At 54.8% G+C, this 9,507-nt stretch overlaps 2 protein-coding genes across 2 annotated transcripts; one reads left to right on the forward strand and one right to left on the reverse strand.

Annotated features, from left to right (window-relative positions):
- The first annotated feature begins 712 nt into the window (after positions 1-712).
- On the forward strand, positions 713-6,324 carry LOC1271641 (NPC intracellular cholesterol transporter 1 homolog 1b). Its single transcript, XM_310493.6, has 6 exons — positions 713-2,019; positions 2,116-2,333; positions 2,784-4,324; positions 4,404-4,513; positions 5,091-5,659; positions 5,736-6,324. Exons 1-6 carry the CDS (start codon positions 1,038-1,040, stop codon positions 6,180-6,182), a joined length of 3,867 nt encoding a protein of 1,288 aa, XP_310493.6. The 5' UTR covers positions 713-1,037; the 3' UTR covers positions 6,183-6,324.
- Positions 6,220-9,507, reverse strand: LOC133393203 (uncharacterized). Its single transcript, XM_061656885.1, has 2 exons — positions 6,640-9,507; positions 6,220-6,554 (listed from the first exon to the last, which is right to left on the reverse strand). The coding sequence occupies exons 1-2, from the start codon at positions 6,927-6,929 to the stop codon at positions 6,386-6,388; spliced, it is 459 nt and encodes a 152-aa protein (XP_061512869.1). The 5' UTR covers positions 6,930-9,507; the 3' UTR covers positions 6,220-6,385.

Here is a 9,507-nt window from a genome sequence, read left to right on the forward strand (position 1 = left end):
CCAGCAGTAGAGCCAGCTCTACACAGTGGTGATGGATTGTGAATTCGTACCATGGAATCCGCTGCGGTCGAAAAGCATCCGGGGTGAGGCCGCTCGAGTGCGATGGTTGCAGAGGGTTGCGTTTTTTTGTATGCTGCATGCTTTTGGGAGATTAGATAGACAGACTGTGAGAGAAGAGTGGGAGGACCAGATATACAGTGGTGCAACAGCAATCGCTGAAAGCCTTTCCATCTGTACGGATCTGGCGGTTGGGCGCTGGATCGCAACTAGCATAAGGCTCTGCTAGGTAGCGAATGGTTGCCACCGAACGAGCGAAAGACAATTGGTAATCTGGTGTTTTGCTCTAGTCACTGGGTTAATGAGTTTTTGGTTGGCGCTTTATCGGTGTTTGGCAATTGCTCAACTCCATTGAATTGGCTGGGGAAGTACTGGTGGCCCTAGAGTGGGTGCAAAGTCTCGCATTTGTTGTTGCCGTTGATGTTATTGGGATAATGGTCATATTCGTGCGTTTTGGGGGTGAAGAATCGTCCGTGTAACACCTCAACAATGCCGACGAATCATCGCTCGATGAGATACCGAGGTGGGACAAAAGCGCTCAAGTGGGCTGTAGTCGGGCAACGGTAATGCAGCCATCGGCACCTGTTTGCCTACAACACCTGACGCCCGGAAGGCACAAATCTTATCGAAGCGGTTCTGCCTCATTGCGCTATCTCGCGGACGAACCCGATTAAATTGGTCAATTCAAACCGAACCGGGCAGATGGTCTGCCGGATTGCCCAGTCGCGCTATACCCCGACGGTGGCGACCATCGACGACTCCAGTACACTGCCGACCAGCGTGGCGATCGTGTCATCTGCAGCGCACGATCCCCGACCGAGAAGTTGTTCAACGATCAACGCCTATACATCGAGTCACCCGATCAACACAGGACACAGGTCATCGACAGTGTCCATTTCGCACGGAGTGTCAAGTGCTTCTGGAGTGTGCTGTTTGTGTTGATGTAAGTGGAGACGGAGGCTTAGCCTGGGATAGTAGTGATGAGTGGTGCTCGGACGTTGAAGATGTTGCTACTGCTGGTGATGGTGGTGATGGTGGTGGTGGTCCCACCCGCCGCAACCCAGGGTGAGGTAGAAGGCTACCACTGCGTGATGCACGACGTGTGCGCCCAGATCGGCATCCACGCGCAGAACTGCCCGGTGAAGATGGCGCCGAAGCCACTGACCGACGCAGTGGCCATCGAGATCATGCACCGGCGGTGCGGCTGGATGTTCCCCGCCGACGATACGCCGGTGTGCTGCGCGACCAGCCAGGTGCTGGAGATGGACAAGAACTTCCAGCAGGCGGAGGGCCTGTTTAGCCGCTGCTCCACCTGCCTTACCAACATGCTGTACAGCATCTGCAGCCTGGCCTGCCATCCCGAGCAGAGCCGGTTCCTGACCGCGTACACCGAGCCGACGACCGGCACGTACGTGAACCGGGTCGACTACCGCATCGACCGGCAGTACGTGCAGGACACGTTCGACTCATGCAAGGGCATCGTGCTGCCGTCCAGCGGCAAGTACGCGATGGACGTCGGCTGCGGCTACTGGGAGGCGGCCGGCTGCACGGCGGAGCGCTGGTTCCAGTACATGGGCGCCGCCGACAACGAGTTTGTGCCGTTCGAGATCAACTACCTGTACGAGGAGGACCCGGAGCAGCGCTTCAATCAGGAGGTGAAGCACTGTAACGAGGCGTACGATGGCTCGTACGCCTGCTCGTGCGTCGACTGCGACGAGAGCTGCCCGACGAGCGAGCCGCCCCAGCCGAAGGATCCGGGCTTCATGGTGGGCGACCTGAACGGGGTCACCTTCACTGTCGCGGTCGTCGTCGGCGGCATTGGGCTCGCGTGCATCGTGCTCGCCCTGCTGTTCGGTGGAAAGGAGGGCTCGAAGCAGCAGCTGCCCGACCTGCCCTCCTTTTTTGGCGGCTTCCCGTCGGTCAACCGGGCGCTGGGGCGCACCTTTACCCGCTGGGGTACCTGTAAGTGAAGCTTCAACCCCTTCTAGACGCACGCACCAGATCAATCCCGAGTCCGTCTATAGCTAGTTGGGGGTTTGTGCTCTTTTTTTGTTACAGTCTGTGCCCGCAATCCGGTGCTGATATTGGCGATATGTTCGTGGATCGTGGGAGGGCTTGCGTTCGGCATACAGTACCTTATCATAACGACCGATCCAGTGGAGCTGTGGGCTGCGCCGGACAGTCGAGCGCGCCAGGAGAAAGACTACTTCGATTCGCGTTTCTCGCCATTCTACCGCACCGAGCAGATCTTCATCAAGCCGACGCGGCAAGAGTTCGTAAGTGCAAAAGCGGATTGATGGGCGTGTCGGAATGAGTTGGGGAGTGGAATCAATCTGAATCAGTGATTTTGTGATGTCTTCCAAAGTATCTGCATCTGCTAAGATTCGGTCCAAGAATCTGCAGGCATTAATGAGTCTATTCCCCAAGGTTACAGAAAGTCGATGACTTAACAATGCAAAGAAAGTGTGCCAATGGTGTAGGATAAGAAAGCCTGCATTGAAATTTCAGAAATTTACGAATCTTCAAAGGTGATGAAACAACTTGATGAGACTTACAGTACTTGAACAAATCTTCAAATCCATGTATCTTGAGGATCTTATTACTTTCAACCTCTCTATAAGTCTCCGATTCAGAATTTGATTCGTGACTCAAACGACTTCTCAACTTCTATTCCAGTGATTATTCTGAAAACTATACTCTAATCTGTCTTGTACTCCTATGCCTAGTTTATACACCCGACGGCGGAAGGCAACCAGACGTTCGGACCTGCCTACGACCGGGAGTTCCTGCTCGAGGTGTTCAAGCTGCAGACCACGATCGAACAGCTCGGCCAGTCAGAGGGGCGCGGTCTGGAGCAGATCTGCTTCGCCCCGATGACGCAGGTTGGTGCGCAAACCGTACTATCCGAGTGTACCGTGCAGAGCGTGTTCGGCTACTTCAAGAACAGTCTCGCGGAATTCAACCGAACCGGCACGGACCTGAACGGATTCGTGGTGAACTATCTAGACAAGATCAACGGGTGCACGCGCAACGCCTACCTGCCGTCCTGCTTCGGCACGTACGGGGGCCCCATCGAGCCGGGCGTCGCGGTCGGTGGCTTCCCGCAACCGGCACCCGGCGCCAACCCCGACTTTCGGCTCGCGACCGGCGTCGTGCTGACGTTCCTCGTTGAGAACAAGGCGAACAAGGACGAGCTCGGGCCGGCGCTCGAGTGGGAGCAGCGGTTCGTCGACTTTATGCGCGACTTCGAGCACCCGATGATGGAGGTCGCCTACTCGGCGGAGCGCTCGATCGAGGACGGCATCGACGAGATGTCGGAGGCGGAGATGTACACCGTCATCATCAGCTACGTGGTGATGTTCGTGTACATTACCTTCTCGCTCGGGAAGATCCGCGGCTTCCGCCAGTTTCTGCACGGTTCGCGCATCGTGCTGGCGGTCGGCGGCATCGTGGTGGTGCTCGCGTCCGTCGCCTGCAGCCTCGGGTTCTTCGGGTACCTTGAGCTGGCGACGACGATGCTCACGATCGAGGTGATCCCGTTCCTGGTGCTGGCGGTCGGCGTCGACAACATCTTCATGCTGGTGCACGCGTTCAACCGGATCGACCGGGAGCGGACGCCCGAGACGGCCTGTGCGATCGGCGAAGCGCTCGGCCAGATCGGTCCATCGATTCTGCTGACCTCGGCGAGCGAGTGCTGCTGCTTTGCGATCGGTGCGCTGTCGCCGATGCCGGCAGTCAATACGTTCGCCTGGTACGCGACCGTCGCGCTGCTGGTCGACTTTCTGCTGCAGATTTCGGCGTTCGTCGCGCTGATGGCGCTGGACGAGCAGCGGGTCGAGCGGGGCCGGCTCGATCTGGTGTGCTGCGTGCGCGCCACCAAGAACCCGGACAAACCGGTCGCCCCGGACGGACCGGGTTGGCTGGAGCGGGTGGTGGAGCGATTCTACGTGCCGTTTCTGCTGCGGCCGAGGGTGCGGCTGACCGTGCTGGCCCTGTTTCTCGTCTGGGGCTCGCTGTCGCTGATGGTGGTGCCGAGCATCGAGCCGGGCCTGGACCAGGAGCTGTCGATGGCGGAGGATTCGCACGTGGTCAAGTACTTCCGCTTCATGGCCGAGCTGTTCTGGATGGGGCCGCCCGTCTACTTCGTGGTGAAGGCCGGCCTGAACTACACCGACGTGCAGCACCAAAACCTGGTGTGCGGTGGCATCCTGTGCAATGACGACTCGATCTCCACCAAGCTCTACCAAGCCTCGCTCTATCCGGAAACGTAAGCATCTGAGAGTGACTCTCTGACTAGGTCTAGGCACTCACGCTTGGGGATATCTCTGTTTTTTTTTCCTCGGTAGGACACACATTGCAAGACCCGCCTCGTCCTGGCTCGACGACTACATCGACTGGCTGGCGATTCAGTCCTGCTGCAAGTACAATCCCACGGACGGCTCCTTCTGTGCCAGCAGTAAGTGTTCTCATGTGTTCCCCTACAGCACTAGTGTTGTGTTTCGTGAAACTTTCCTTGAGATTCATTTATATGAATCTGAAGCGATGAGTGATTCTAATCTTGAATCGGATCTTCAAAAATTCACGAATTTCAAAGATTCATCAATTCATAAATATTTTATAAATCTCCAGAACTTTTTGATTCTTTGAAGATTCAGGAATCTCCGACAATTTATGAACCTTAACAGATTAATCATTTTCAAGATATTCAATTTGTGCGATCCCGTGGTACAGTGTATTTAACTCGCATAACTTAACAACATGCCCGTCGTGGGTTCTAGCCTCACGTGGACTGTCTACCCATAGCAAGGATAGGCTATCTGGCTACGTGGTAATTGATAATGACCACGTAGGTCGTTACAACAAGAAAAAGAACAAGAAGAAGCTCAAGCTCCAGAAATATTTCTGGGTACATGAGTTCTGGAGATTCAGATTCATTGAATCACTTTAAAGATTTATTCAGAATCAAATGCCCCGAACACCTTTCTGCACATCCCAAATGAACGACTTTTGCTCTTTTGCTCCGCTCACAACAGATATCGTCTTCTGTCCAGCCTGCCCGGAGGAGTACGACGAGACGGGCATCCGGCCGACCGTGCCCCAGTTCGAGCGCTACCTCGAGTTCTTCCTGTCCGACCTGCCGGACGAGAACTGCGCCAAGGCGGGCCGGGCGGCCTACTCGCGCGCCCTCAACTACCTGCTAGATCGGGACGGCCGGCTGAACGTTCAGGACTCGTACTTTTCCACCTACCACACGACCGCGGTGACGTCGCGCCAGTTCTACACGGCGCTCGAGCAGGCCCGCCTGATTGCGGCCGACATCCAGCAGATGCTGGACGAGCGCCAGGCCGGCGTCGAGATCTTCCCGTACAGCGTGTTCTACGTGTTTTACGAGCAGTATCTGACGATCTGGAGCGACGCACTGCAGTCGCTCGGCCTGTCCCTGGCGGCCGTGTTCGTCGTCACCTTTCTGGTGACGGGGCTGGATCTGCTCTCCGCCCTGGTCGTCATACTGCTGGTCTTCCTGATCGTGCTCAACATGATGGGGCTGATGTGGCTGTGGAACATTACGCTCAATGCCATCTCGCTGGTCAACCTGGTGATGGTGCGTACCGTGGGGTCGCCGAGGGCATTTTTTTTTTTTTACAATTATCACTAACCACTTCTCTCTGCTTCGACAGAGCGTCGGCATTGGGGTAGAGTTCATCTCGCACATCGTGCGCACGTACCGGCTGGCGCACGGCACCCGGCTCGAGCGGTCCGCCGCAGCGATGGTCCGCACCGGCAGCTCCGTGTTTTCCGGCATCACGCTCACCAAGTTCGCCGGCATCATCGTGCTCGCCTTTGCCAAGTCGCAGATCTTCCAGATCTTCTACTTCCGGATGTACCTGTGCATCGTGCTGGTCGGGGCCGCCCACGGACTCATACTGCTGCCCGTCTTCCTTACCTACATTGGACCGCCATCGCCACCACCACCACCACCACCACCAGCAGCAGCAGAGACACCACGCACCGCGCACACAAAGCAGGAGGAAGCGAAACTGGACCTCAGCAACACGCCGAGCGCTGCGAACGAAACGGAGACTCCCGCGATAGGCAACGAACCCGCGCAACACGCACCCGAGTGAACTCGCATCAGCTTAAACGCACGTGTGTGTGTGTATGTTGTTTTGTTTTAATTACTTATTTATTTACCACTGACACCTAGAATGCACAACCGCGGCAAACACAAAAACACTAATAAAGCGAAACGGAGTGCCTTAAACAGTACACAGATGGCGCTGTAGTTCTAGCTTGAATTTGATGCTCCTGCTCACTGGTGCCTGGTGTCTTACGAGGTGAGCTTGAACGGTACGCCGGTGAAGCGGGGTCGCTGCGTGATGCGGTCCGCGTTGATCTTCTCCCCGACCAGCGTGATCGGGGAGCGCTTCTTCGGATGGTACAGCAGGTGGATGTCGCGCCCCTCGTACCGGTAGCACGGCTCGCAGTACCAACCGTAGCTGGAAAAAAGAATGGGAGCGTGAGAGCAAGCTGCCGCTGTTGGTCCAATAACCAGGGCCAGGCATTTCGGGAAACCTCACGTACCACTGGCTCTCGGTGACTGGTTCTGGGTAGCGGTCGCGCGGTCCCTCCGCAATCGTCTTCTCCACCAGCGCGCAGTACCGGTCGAAGTTGGGCAGGCCGCTGCGGCCGGCCGCGGTCGAGTCGTACTTGGACCAGAACTTGATCGCGATCGGGACGCGCTTCAGGCTCGGCAGAAAGCTGTCGTACAGCCGGATGTAGCGGTTCTGCCTGTTGATCAGCTCCTTCTCGAACGCGTACGACACGATGGCCGGCGGTCGCGGCGGGCTGTCTTCGCCCTTGACCAGTGCCATGCTGGGCTTGGGGTGGGGCCGAGATTAATTGAACGAACTGCTCGAGATGAGCGGAAGCAATGAACTAAACCGTCCGGTACGTCCGGACCGACTGTGTACAAGCACCAGGACAAAACTCGACGCTCGAGTCTCGTTCCTGTCTTCGTTCGGTCGCTGGATGAATGTCGGAACGTTTCGTCCCATCATGCTCACTCCTTTCCATGGTTTACCTGAATAGTCTAAACGTTAAAAATTCTTTCGACTTGGTCTTGGTATTCAAAAAAAAAAAAAAAAAGAAAAGACCCCGGAAAGCCTTGAGCTTCCCCGCAAAGGCAGGCAGGAGTTCCAAGGTTTTCCCGCAAAAGCCACAACCAAACCTCTCATAATCAACACGCGCGACAGGGAACCGGGGTAGGCGAGGCAGGGACAGCCGGGTAAACTAATAATAGTAACGCGACTGCCGCGGATGCTCCCACTAGCTAATGACAAATGGGAGCGGGCGAAGCGCCCCGGCAGTAACAATACTAATAAAAATAATAAACGAACTTGATGATAATAATCGTAACCCCAAAAAACATCGTGCGGCTTCTTCGGGTGGTGTGCCGCCTGATTGAGAATATTGCCGGGCGGGGTAGTTGAAGCGGGAGTCGCCAACTCGCGAACAGGCCCGCGCTCAAGACGTCACCGCGAATGAGGAACGTGGCAGGACGACTGCCAAGACCCAATTTCCCTCGCAGCAGTGGCAATAAATTGTGCCCGGGGAACTCTACCGCTTCTGAATTTGCTTCGCTCCCCGTTCCCGTCCATCACTCTTTGTCAATGTCTGGGCACAAGAGGAGCAGCAAGAGGAAAAGAAGACAGTTCGGGCCAGGGGGGGGGGGGATATAATCAAACAAAAGGCAAGGTAAAGGCAAACGAAGTATTTCGGAACTTCTTGAAAGTATGATTGACCTTCGCCATTGAGAGCTGGAGGTAGGTCGGCTTTTCCGTTCCTTCCCGCAAAAAAACGACTCAAACTACATCATTAACGGATCCTCTCTGCCGCAAGACACGGACCAGTGTGCTGTGCTGTGTTTAAACGCGGGTTTTTTTTCCATCGGAAGCCTTTTTCCTGACAAAGTTTTGCATGAGCACCAACCATTGGACCTTGGAGGGATGTTCAAGAATTCCTGCCTGCCGACTAGCCCCGATTGTTTACTGTCTATTCCTGCTGGAGGGGCTGGGGAAAGCAGAATTAATCGTTCGTAGCGTTATGAGCGTTTAACCGCAACGGCGTAGTCGTCCGTTCCTCTATTTAATCAATTCGGCTCCTCGCTCCACAGCCGCTCGCACCCAACAACAAGTGGTGCAGTGGGGCAAGCACCAACAGCCTACACCAGGGCTGTCGCTGGTTTCGGGACCACACCACCGTCCCCTTGCTGTGACCTCCAAGCGTAGTTAATAGTGGATGACATGCTAGGTTGGGTCCCTCCAACAGGTTCTAGGTTCCTTCGGTTGGCGTGATTGCTGCAAGTTTTCTAATTGTCACTGCCGTTGCTTGACCTTGACTCATATAATGCCAGCGGGGCGCGATATTGGGCTTGCTCAGAATTGCTGTTTTTGTTGTAGTTTCAGGTGCCCATCGAGGTCGCTAGGATCCTTGCGTGATGCAACTAGTTTCCAAAGGGAAGAGGCTTTTTGTGCCTTCCAGCTTTGCGTTCCAGGCCCGGCGCTTGTGCCCGGGTACAGTTGGACGTGAGGTTCGGTGTGTCTGCTAGCGTCCACCAATCAACCTCTTACATCAATACCCCAAGCGCTCTGCTGGCTTTAGCAATTACCTGTTTTTTTTCGGTCAAATTAGCGTGACAGATGACGCAATCGAATCGGGCCGTAATCACCTCGGAACAATGCGTACGTGCAAGTCAGTGTGATCGGGCACCAACCCGATTCCTGCCAATTCAATACCCAGTGCTCGATGGTTTGTCCATTGTTTTGTGTGTGTGTGTGGTGAGGGGGGAGAACGATGGTCTTATCGGGTTGGTTTAGCTTTGGCAGTGTCATCGCACAACTGCAGGAGTTATTGCGTCCGCAAGGCTTGAGAATAGACGGGCTCAGGATATCCGGCCAGCTCGGCCAGTTCGTGGAGCGTTACATGGCAACATCGCAACTACAGTACTAGGTATTGGGATTTCTCGATGACGCTCCTACCATTCAATCATAGCTGCACGGAAGACCAAGTTGGGCCGTCCATAAATTACGCTACGCTCGTAAGACAACTGATGGAGTTGTTGTTTTGGGAGTGACAGAACATATTTTTTTTGAATTTCGTAACTCACGTGTCCTCGCCATGTATTCCATGCAGGAACAGAAACACTACAGGAAATGTGTTAAAATGCGCTATTTTCTACGCTATTCCTGTACTGCACAAGTACTACCGGATATAACTTTATCGGTTCCAGAGTAGGATAAGATTCAACTTTAAACCCGAATCTGGAATTTCAAAGCTATTTCCTAAGCTGAATTCCTGCGCTAATTCCTACGCTATTCCTATGCTGCACAAGTACTAATGGATATGGTGTGTCGATCAGTTTCTTCGTCGGAACTGGAACTGTATCAGTTC

This window comes from Anopheles gambiae, chromosome X, assembly GCF_943734735.2.
Source record: "Anopheles gambiae chromosome X, idAnoGambNW_F1_1, whole genome shotgun sequence".
Classification (NCBI taxonomy): Eukaryota; Metazoa; Arthropoda; class Insecta; order Diptera; family Culicidae; genus Anopheles; species Anopheles gambiae.

Excerpts from the sequence above, each read along its gene's own strand:
- LOC1271641 (XM_310493.6), top strand. The coding sequence starts at position 1,038 with ATGAGTGGTGCTCGGACGTTGAAGATGTTGCTACTGCTGGTGATGGTG. Across the intron at positions 2,334-2,783 it reads AGCCGACGCGGCAAGAGTTC|TTTATACACCCGACGGCGGA; the intron begins GTAAGTGCAAAA and ends TCCTATGCCTAG. Across the intron at positions 4,325-4,403 it reads GCCTCGCTCTATCCGGAAAC|GACACACATTGCAAGACCCG; the intron begins GTAAGCATCTGA and ends TTTCCTCGGTAG.
- LOC133393203 (XM_061656885.1), bottom strand. The coding sequence starts at position 6,929 with ATGGCACTGGTCAAGGGCGAAGACAGCCCGCCGCGACCGCCGGCCATC. Across the intron at positions 6,555-6,639 it reads CCAGTCACCGAGAGCCAGTG|CTACGGTTGGTACTGCGAGC; the intron begins GTACGTGAGGTT and ends TCTTTTTTCCAG.